At 35.9% G+C, this 10,388-nt stretch overlaps 1 protein-coding gene across 1 annotated transcript in view; it reads left to right on the forward strand.

The window, feature by feature from the left end:
• HLTF (helicase like transcription factor) overlaps positions 1–10,064 on the forward strand; it is a 55,182-nt gene extending 45,118 nt beyond the window's left edge. The window contains 1 exon segment of the mRNA XM_006187256.3: positions 7,755–10,064. Coding sequence (XP_006187318.1) covers positions 7,755–7,907 — 153 coding nt within the window. The 3' untranslated portion in view covers positions 7,908–10,064.
• The last annotated feature ends 324 nt before the right edge of the window (positions 10,065–10,388 follow it).

Here is a 10,388-nt window from a genome sequence, read left to right on the forward strand (position 1 = left end):
ATATTTACCATCTCAACTGGGTTTTCTTAAATTTTTTAATTTTACTTTTAAAAAATTTTATTTAAAATAGTTGATTTACACTGTTTTAGTTTCAGATGTACAGCAAAGTGATTCATATATATATATATATACACACGCACACATTCTTTTTCATGTTCTTTCCCATTATAGGTTATTATATTAAATATAGTTCCCTGTGCTATACAGTAGGTATCTGTTGTTTATTTTATATATAGTAGTATAGTAATATGTTAATCCCAAACTCCTGATTTATCCCCACCCTTCTCTAAGTTTCTTTTCTGTCTGTGAGTTTATCTCTGCTTTGTAAATAAGTTCATTTGTATCATTTATTTAGGTTCCACATATAACTAATATCATATATTTCTCTTTGACTTCACTTAATATGATAATCACTAGGTCCATCCAAATGGCATTTCATTCTTTTCTATGGCTGAATACTATTCCATTATACATGCATATATATACACATGTGTGTATATATGTATGTATACTCACACACACACACACACATATCTTTATCCATTCATCTATTATTGATGGACGTTTAGGTTATTTCTATGTCCTGGTTATTATAAATAGTGCTGCTGTGAACATTGGGGTGTACGTATATTTTCAAATTGAATTTTCTCCAGATACATGCCCAGGAGTGGGATTGCTGGATCATATGGTAACTTTTTATTTTTTAAGGAACATCCATACTATTCTCCAAGTGGCTGTACCAGTTTACATTTCCACCAATGATGTAGGAGTGTTCCTTTTTCTCCACACCCTCTCCGGCATTGATTATTCATAGACTTTTTAATAATGGCTGTTCTGAGTGGTGTGAGGTAATACCTCATTGTAGTTTTGATTTGTGTTTCTCTAATAATTAGCGATATTGAACATCTGTTCATGTACCTGTTGGCTATATGTATGTCTTCTTTGGAGAAATGACTATTTAGGTCTTTTGCCCATTTTTGGATTGGGTTGTTTGTTTTTTTGTTATTAAGCTATATGAGCTATTTGTATATTCTGGATATTAAGCTCTTATCAGTCTCATGATTTGCAAATACTTTCTCCCATTCCGTAGGTTGTCTTTTTGTTTTACTTACAGTTTCCTTTGCTGTGCAACAGCTTTTAAGTTTAATTAGGTCCATTTGTTTAGTTATGCTTTTATTTCTATTGCCTGGGTAGACTGCCCTAGGAGAACATTGCTAAGATTTTATGTCAGATGTTTTGCCTATCTTTTCTTCTAGGTGTATTAGTGTCTTGCTTTATATTTAAGTCTTTAAGCTATTTTGAGCATATTTTTCTGTATGGTGTGAGGGACTGTTATAACTTCATTGATTTACATGTGGCTGTCCAGTTTTCCCAACACCACTTGCTGAAGAAACTGTCTTTTCTCCATTGTATATTCTTGCCTCCTTTGTTGAAGATTAATTGATGGTAAGTCTGCATTTATTTCTGGGCTCTCTGTTCTGTTCTATTGATCCATACGGCTGTTTGTGCCAGTATCACACTGTTTTGATTACTGTAGCTCTGTAGTATTATCTGAAGTCTGGGAGGGTTATTCCTCCAGCTTCATTCTTTTCCTTCAGTATTACTTTGTCATGCCTGGGTCTTTTGTGATTCTATATAAATTTTAGGATTATTTGTTCTAGTTCTGTGGAAAATGTCCTGGGTAATTTGATAGGGATCACATTAAATCTGTAGATTGCTTTGGGCAGTATGGCCATTTTAACAATATTAATTCTTCTAATTGTAGAGCATGAGATACCTTTCCGTTTCTTTAAGTTATCTTTAATTTCCTTAATCAGTGTTTTGCAGTTCTCCATGTATAAGTCTTTCACCTTCTTGGTAAGATTTATTCCTAACTTTTTTTTTTTTTTTTGGATGCAATTTTTAAAAGGGATTGTTTCTTTACTTTTCTTTTCTGATATTTCATTGTTTAGTATAAAGAAACGCAACTGATTTCAGTATGTTAATCTTGTATCCTGCCACCTTGCCAGATTCCTTTATCAGCTCTAGTAGTTTTTGTGTGAAGCTTTTAGGGTTTTCTGTATATAGTATCATATCCACATATAGTGATAATTTTACTTCTTCTCTTCCACTTTGGAACCCTTTTATTTCTTTTCCTTGCCTGATTGCTGTGGTTAGGACTTGTAAAACTATGTTGAATAGAAGTGGTGAAAATGGCCTTCCTCGTCTTGTTCCAGATTTTAGTGGAAAGGCTTTCAGTTTTTCATCGTTGAGTATTATGCTGGCTGTGGGTTTGTTGTAAACAGCTTTTATTTTGTTTAGGTATGTCCCCTCTATACCCACTTTGGTAAGAGTTTTTATTATAAATAGGTGTTGAATTTTATCAAATGCTTTTTCTGCATATGTTGAGATGATCATGTGATTTTTGTCCTTTCTTTTGTTGATTTGGTGTATCACATTGATTGATTTGCATATGTTGAACCATCTTTGTGTCCCTGGGATGAGTCCAACTTGATTATGGTGTATGATCTTTTTTATGTGTTGTTCGATTCTGTTTGCTAATAAGGATTTTTACATCTATGTTCATCAGTGATAATGGCCTGCAATTTTATTTTATGCTAGTGTCTTTCGTTTTGTTGTCAGGGTAATGGTGGCTTCGTAGAATGAAAGAGTTTGAGAAGGATCAGTGTGAGTTCTTCTTTGTATGTTTGGTAGAATTCCCCAGTGAAACCATCTGGTCCTGGCCTTTTGTTTGCAGTTAGGTTTTGTTTGCTGATTCTATTTCACGTCTAGTGATTGGTCTGTTCAAGTGATCTGTTTCTTCTTGATTGAGTCTTGGTGGACTGTATGTTTCTAGAAATTTGTCCATTTCTTCTAGGTTGTCCAATTTGTTGCCGTACAGTTGTTCATAATATTCTTTTCTGGTTTTTTGTATTTCTGTGGTGTTGGTGTAATTTCTCCACTTTCCTTTCTTACTTTATCTGTTTCCTCTCTCTCAGCCTTGCGAGAGGTTTGTTGATTTTGTTTACTCTTTCAAAACAGCTCTTGATTTGATTGATTTGTTTCTATTTTTTAAAATCTGTTTTCTTCCTCCCTGATCTTTATTATTTCTTTTCTTCTGCTGACTTTTAAGTTTTATTTGTTCTTCTTTTTCTAACTCTTTAAGGTGGTAGGTTAGGTTGTTTATTTGAGATTGTTCTTGTTTTTTGAGGAAGGCTTGTATTGCTGTCAACTTACCTCTTAGGACTGCTTTTGCTGGATCCCATAGATCTTGTGTGGTTGTGTTTTCATTATCATTTGTCTCGGGTATTTTTTTATTTCTTCTTTGATTTCATCATTGACCCATTGGTTTTTTTAAGTAACATGTTGTTTAGGCTCCATGCAGTCGTTTTTTCCTCATTTTCCCCCTATGGTTGATTTCTAGTTTCATGCCATTGTGGTCAGAAAAGATGCTCAGAATAATTTCTATCCTCTTAAATTTGTTGAGGCTTCTTTTGTGTCTGAGTTGTGGTCTATCGGCTTATATTCTGTTTTGGGGGGATGTAATGTGCTAAAAATATCAATTAAGTCCAGCTGTTCTATTGTGTCATTTAGTATCTCCATTGCCTTATTGATTTTCTGTCTGGAAGATGTGTCCAATGATGTTAGTGGGGTGTTAAAGTCTCCTACTATTGTGTTCCCATCAGTTTCTCTCTTTATGTCTATTTATTTTATATATCTAGATGCTTCTACATTGGGTGCATATATGTTAATTACTATAATATCCTGTTTTATTGCTCCTTTCATCATTATATAGTGTCTTTCTTTATGGCCTTTGTTTTAAAGTCTGTTTTGTGTGATATGAGTATTGCTATCCTCGCTTTCTTGTCATTTCCATGAAATATCTTTTTGTATCCTCTTACTTTCAGTCTATGTATGTCCTTTGCTCTAACATGGGTCTCTTGTAGGCAGCATATTGGAGGCTCTTGTTTTATTATCCAATCTGCCATTCTGTGTCTTTTGATTGGAGCACTTAGTCCATTGACATTTATGGTAATTGTTGATAGATGTGTGTTTATTGCCATTTTAATCTTTGTTTTCCAATTGATTTGGTATTTTTTCTTTGTTCCTTTCTTTCCTTTTTTCTTTTTATGTTTTTTTGCTTGTTTGTTTGTTTACTTTTTAAATTTAATTTTGGGGAGTGGTAATTAGGTTTTTTTTTTTAATGGAGATAGTAGGGGGTTGAACCCAGGACCTCGTGCATGCTAAGCACACGCTCTACCACTGAGCTATACCCTCCCCCAGTAATTTTCTTTTGTATTAGCTTGGTTTATTTTTGATTTTTGTGACTCTATTGTATTGCTTTTAATTTGTGGTTTCCCTGTTTTACAAGTATGTTAACTCATTAACTATATCCGTTTGCTTTAGACTGATAGTCATATAGGCTCAAACACATCCTAAGAAGAACGAAGAGAAAAATCTACATTTTCTTGCTCCCCTCTACCACATTTTATGTTTTGATGTCCTCTTTTATATCTTGTTTATTCTCTTGCAGCTCATTGTAGTTACTGCATTTCCAGTTATGATTTTCTTTTTTCTGTAGCTTCTCTGCTTATTTTCTATTTAGACAAGACTTTTCAGTATTTCTTTTGGGATAGGTTTAGCATTGCTGAGTTCTTTTAGTTTTTGCTTGTCTGTGAAATTCTTTATCTCTCCTTCTATTCTAAAGGATAGTCTTGGTGGGTAGAGTACCTTGGATTGCAGATTTTTCTCATTCAGGACTTTGAATATATCTTGCTTCTCCCTTCTGGCCAGCAGTGTTTGTGCAGATAAATCAGCTGAAAGCCTTATGGGGGTCCCCTTTTAACTAACTTTGTTTTTCTTTTGCTGCCTTTAGAATCTTTTCTTTAACTGCAGCCATCTTAATTATATGTCTTGGTGTAGTTCTGTTTGGGTTCATCTTGTTTGGGACCCTCTGTACTTCCTATACTTGGATATCTGTTTCCTTCTTTAGATTTGGGAAGTTTTTAGTCATGATTTCTTCAAATACGTTTTCGATCTCCCTGTCTCTTGCTTCTCCTTTTGGGACCCCTATTATGCATAGATTGACACACTTTATATTATCCCATAGGTCTCTTATATTGCTTTCATCGATTTTCATTTGATTTTCTGCTTGCTATTCTAATTGAGTGATTTCTGTTATCCTGTCTTCTAAATCATTTATTTGTTCTTCTGTATTATTTAGTCTGCTTTTGACTGCCTTTAGCTCAGCTTTTATCTCAGCAGTTGAGTTTTCTGATTAATTGGATTCTCTTTATAGTTTCTGTTTGGTTTCTTTAGTATTCTGCATTTCTGTTGGTAGTCTCTTATTTCCTTCAGTGCTTTCATCACCTTCTTGAAGTCATGATATAGTAGGCTCTCTTGGTCTATTTCATTGTTTATTCTTTCAGGGGACTTCTCTTGTTCTTTTAATTGGAAGTGATTCCTATACTTCTTCATTTTACTCATATTTCTTTGACTGTGAATTTAGGAGTAAGTTATCTACTGTGGTCTTGAAGGGCTGTTTCATTTATTTGTTTTTTAAGTGTGAGCATTCCTATGTAGACTGTGCATCTAATAATTTTGTCATGAGGGCTGTTTTTACTATGGATGGTTGCCATCTTTCCTCCATGTGTGCTGGCTGTTGTCACCTTGATTGAGGGCATGTTTGGTGGTGTGGTGACCAGAGCCTACCCTGTTTGTTAAGCCAGGTCCTCTTCGTTGCTCTGTGGTTGTCACAGCCCAGATAGGGACTGGTTTTGCTCCGCTGTTGTTGGAATCTGAGCTGTGCTGTGTGGTATGTGGGACTGGAGTGCTTCTGTTAGAAGAGGAGCCACTGAGTATTCCTCTGTAGGAGATGTCCACTGGGGAGTGCCCTCTGTGGTGTTGTCTGACACTTGTTATGTGGGCTTACAAAGTACACTTTGTTGACACTGCCCTTGTCCCTGCCTCAGCCTTGGGAATATTGGCAACCCACTCGTGTTTGTCCAGGTTCTGCACCTGCAGAGCCGCCGGTGTAGATCTGCCAACATCAGGCACTAGGACCCACCGTAGTGCACCAGACCCCAGCCCTGAATCTGCATATGATACACAGGCCCACTGTTCACACCAAACCCTCCCCTGCGGTGTGCCAGAACTTGGCTTGTTCACCTTAGAGGCGCAGGTCCACAGAGGCAGATTTGCTCAGCGGAGCAAATCTGCCACCTCTGCCAGGGGCTAGAATCAAATTTCAGTCCTGCTTGTGAAGTTGCAGGACCCTTGGGTGTGGATTCAGGTTTTGGCCCTGCCTCCACCAGGAGTCACACAGCAGTGATTGTGCCCCTCCATAGCAAACCAAGAAGATGGCTAGAAGATGGCTGTGTCTGAATCCCGCCTCTCTCTTCAGGAGAATGTGCACCAACAGTGGTGCTGAGCAAACACCCTCTGAGCTGGTGGAGATGTCTGCTGTGGCTGGGCTGTGGTGTGCCCCTCTCCACTGTGCACACCAGCAGTGGTGCTTTTTATGGGGTGTTCTGTTCTGCACACACTCCCAGCCTCAGCCTGCACCACACTCCAGCCCCCCGAGGCTGCCTCAGTCAGCCCCAGTCCTCTCCCTGGGCTCGACCACTGAAGCCAGTTCTCCTGTAGCCTGGCCAGCCTGCTCCTGCCAACGCCATCTCAGGCTAGGGATCGCAGGGACCCTCTGTGCTGTTTTCTCTCAGTTCTGTCTGCTGAGCGCCTGCTGCTTTCTCCTCTGAGCCTTGGAAGCTCCCTCTTTGTCCCCACTGACCTCCTCGCTGAAGAGGTGGCTTCCCAGAGGGAGGGCACTTTTCCTCCTTTGCTGCTCCCTCCCCAGGGGACAGGTCCCGCACCGATTTCCTTTTTCTTTTTCCTCTATCAGTTTTGTGAGGACTTCCTTGTATTTCCAATGTAAGAGATACTCTGCCAAAGTTCAGTAGGTATTCTGTGTGAATTTTGCTGTATTCATGGAAGAGGGTAAGCTAGGCGTATCCTGCTGCTTCACCATCTTGGCCCAGCCCCCTGTACAGTGTTGAAGGGTAGTGACAGTAATCATTCTTGATTTACTCCTGTCTGTGTTGGGGATACTTGTATTGTTTTACATTAAGTATGTTGTTCTTGGTAAGTTTCTAGTAGATGCCCTTAATCAAGTTGATATTTATTTCTTGATTAATTAAGATTTTTTAGTCAGGGTTTTTATCAGCAATAAATGTTGAGTTTTATGAAATGCTTCTTTAGCATCTATTTAGATGATCTTCTTTTTATCTTTAATTTTTAACCTTATGAATTATACCAGATGAAGCCTTATTCTTGGATATCTGTGAAAATCTCATTTGGCTTTTTAAATATAATGCTAAATTTACTTTGCTAATATTCCAGCTACACAATTGCCTATAAAGTTTGGTTTTTGAGTGCTGTTCTTATCTGATGATGAGCTTGTAATATGTAACTTACGTCCTTACAGCTATATTCTTTATACAGGAAAACTGTATTGAATGATAAGGGAAAGCGGTGCTCATCTCTAGTTATTATATCAGGTTCTAAATATTCTCACTGTGTACTGAGGGAAAAAGAAGAGCTAAACTGCTTCTGATAGATTATTATTGACAGTTTTTGAAAGCTACAGAATACCGTAAAGCAGATTCCTTTATAAGCAGAGCATCATTTCATCATGTCTCAGTTTTTTTTTACATTGAAGAGTTTAAGTATTGTGACCTAAAAAGTATTTAACCAATTTAACTTTTTTTTTTTTTTTAAAGTTCATTGTGAAGGACTCTGTTGAAGAAAATATGCTGAAAATACAAAACACAAAGAGAGAACTTGCAGCTGGAGCCTTTGGAACTAAAAAAACAAATGCTAGTGACATGAAACAAGCTAAAATTAATGAAATCAAAACTTTGATTGATTTATAATTTGTGGGATTTAGGTAAGGTCAGTGTGATCAGATATATTCAGAATTTTTGGAAATGAGAAAAATACAGTTTTAGAAATGAGATCTAGAGTATGTCTTACGTCTCCTAAAAGGGGCATATCGTTTTATATTAGTGAAGAGGTATTACTGATACATAGTCTGCTTCTATATATGAACCTATTTTTAATGATGTTTCAAATAGCAATAAGTTCTGTTACATACTGTGGCCTAAAACAATTTTTTGAGAAAAAAAAGTTAGTTTGTTATTCAAGTTTTCATAGTTTCTATGCTGAGTATTTTCATATATCTTCCAAGTACTCAGCTTTTTCATATTTCAGATTAAGGTCAAACCTTTTATACTTTTGACCAAATAAAAGTTATTTTCTGTGTTGGACACATTTGGTTATTCATCAGAGCCTTCCATTTGTGATGCAGTGGATTCACAGTCCTTGTAGATAACTAATATGTGTACAGACTGTACAGGTAATTGATTTTATTGGACCACGAAAAACCGTATTTGCATTCCAGAACCTTAAATGAGAGACCAAAGTCCAGGTTATAGCAAGTTACTTGGGTTTGTGGGTTTTTTTGTTTTGTTCTTGGGGTTTTTTTGTGGATTTTTTTTTTTTTTTTTTTTTTTTTTTTTACAGTTTCATTGAGCTAAAATTCATATAAGTGACTTGCAATTTTGTGTTCATAAAAAAATTAGGGACTGTGTTAGAGCGCTGTTTTCTCCATTTTAGCCAGGTGGTGTTCTTTGTTTAAATGTAACTCAGTGTGTTAGTGTGTAAATACAGTCTGTAGGGTTAGAAGGAACAGCTTCTCCCAATTTGATTTGAATATTTAAATTATGGAATTGCTGAAGAGGTATTTCTATATATAGATAATTTTTATTTATGTAGCTTTTAAGAAATAACTTTATAAATTTTTATAATTCAGAAGACTACTATATGTGAGTCATGATAATTGGGATGGAAGTTGGTCTGGATGACCTCCAAAATTGTTTCAACTCTTAAAGACATCTTAATCTCTGAATGGAAATTTTCTTTGCTATTGTGTTTAGAATCAGAATTTGATTTTGGAACTTCAGTAATTCATCCTTACACCTATCTATAGAACTAGTCATCTTGTTCCTACTTTTTGTTAATAATCAAACGCACAGTAGTTGCCACAGAATTCTGAATGACTATTTCAGTCACATTTAAAACAAGCTATAAATTTAGCGATCAGGTTAGGTAGTCAGTGGCTTTTCTCCTTAAGGGAAACTTTTAACTTGAAAGAAGAAATTAGTTACTTAATAGGAGAAGTGTCATGTTTGAAGATACAGATTTAACACCTTGTATTTTATACTTACAGTGTTAGAAGTGACTTCACTGAAAGATAAGAGGAGATTGGAGGCAGGGTTGTATTCTAGGACACACATCTTAAGATATGTGCTAAATCTATCAGCAGCTAAATCCTTCCCTCTCTGTGCCCTGTACCTTGCTCCAAGGGAACAGTGGATTAGGCAGCAAGAATCTTCCCAGTCCCTTTTCTCTCCGGCAGCAGGTGAGGCAGAGGGCTGAGGGAAGGGACCAACAGACCTTTCTGCAGAGATGAGAGTAGCGTAATAACTTGAAGTTGGTCCACTAGCATAAGGAGCAGTAGGGAAGTTCTTTACCTTGTAGGACTAGCATTACACAAAAAATCAGGTTGATCAGAATCTCACAAAGTATAGTATGTGGGTTCTCTATATATAAATACTGCAGTGAGATTAAGTGTAAAAAGAGTTTGCAGCAAAAAACACCATCTACTTTTGTTTACAAAGGCAAAACCTTGCAAACTCACTGTAAAGGTGAAGACTTTGCTGCTTCCTTACCCAGACATTTATAGACTTGTGTTTTGAAACACATTCATAATGATAAATTTGGCAAGTCATTTAAAACAATATCATTCTGTTTTTGTACAGTTCTATTAAACGGTTTTAAATAAAAAACAACAAATTCATCCTAGGAAAATATGTAAACCACTGGAATGAAAAGTTCACGTTTATGCTGTTAACTCTGTTTCATTATGTAGAGTAATAACTTTAGAAATATCTTTAAAGCATTGTATCCCCACTTGTGGTTCAAACTGCATTTTGTTTTAAATTTAAAATCAATAAAAGTTTTAAAAATTATTAGCTTCCTTGGTGCCATAATTTTAATGAGTACTTTTTCTTTAAAGAACATTTAATCTTTATAAATCATACACTTCTGTTAAGATGTCTATATTATATAATTATTTAATTTTTATTGACAGTACATTAAAAAACAATGAGTGAGAATAATTGACTCATATTCCTGCCCTTTTAAAATTTTACTCAGTTTCAATTTAACTAGTTAACTTTCTTGTTTAGAAATCAGTGTATATATTTTTAAACTTTATGTTAAATATCTTGATCTTCTTAAACATTGGTTTCAATTACTTTTATGTCCCCGTCTGCCAGGAAAAAAAGAGTTGT

The sequence above is a fragment of the Camelus ferus genome, chromosome 1 (genome assembly GCF_009834535.1).
Source record: "Camelus ferus isolate YT-003-E chromosome 1, BCGSAC_Cfer_1.0, whole genome shotgun sequence".
NCBI classification, from domain to species: Eukaryota; Metazoa; Chordata; class Mammalia; order Artiodactyla; family Camelidae; genus Camelus; species Camelus ferus.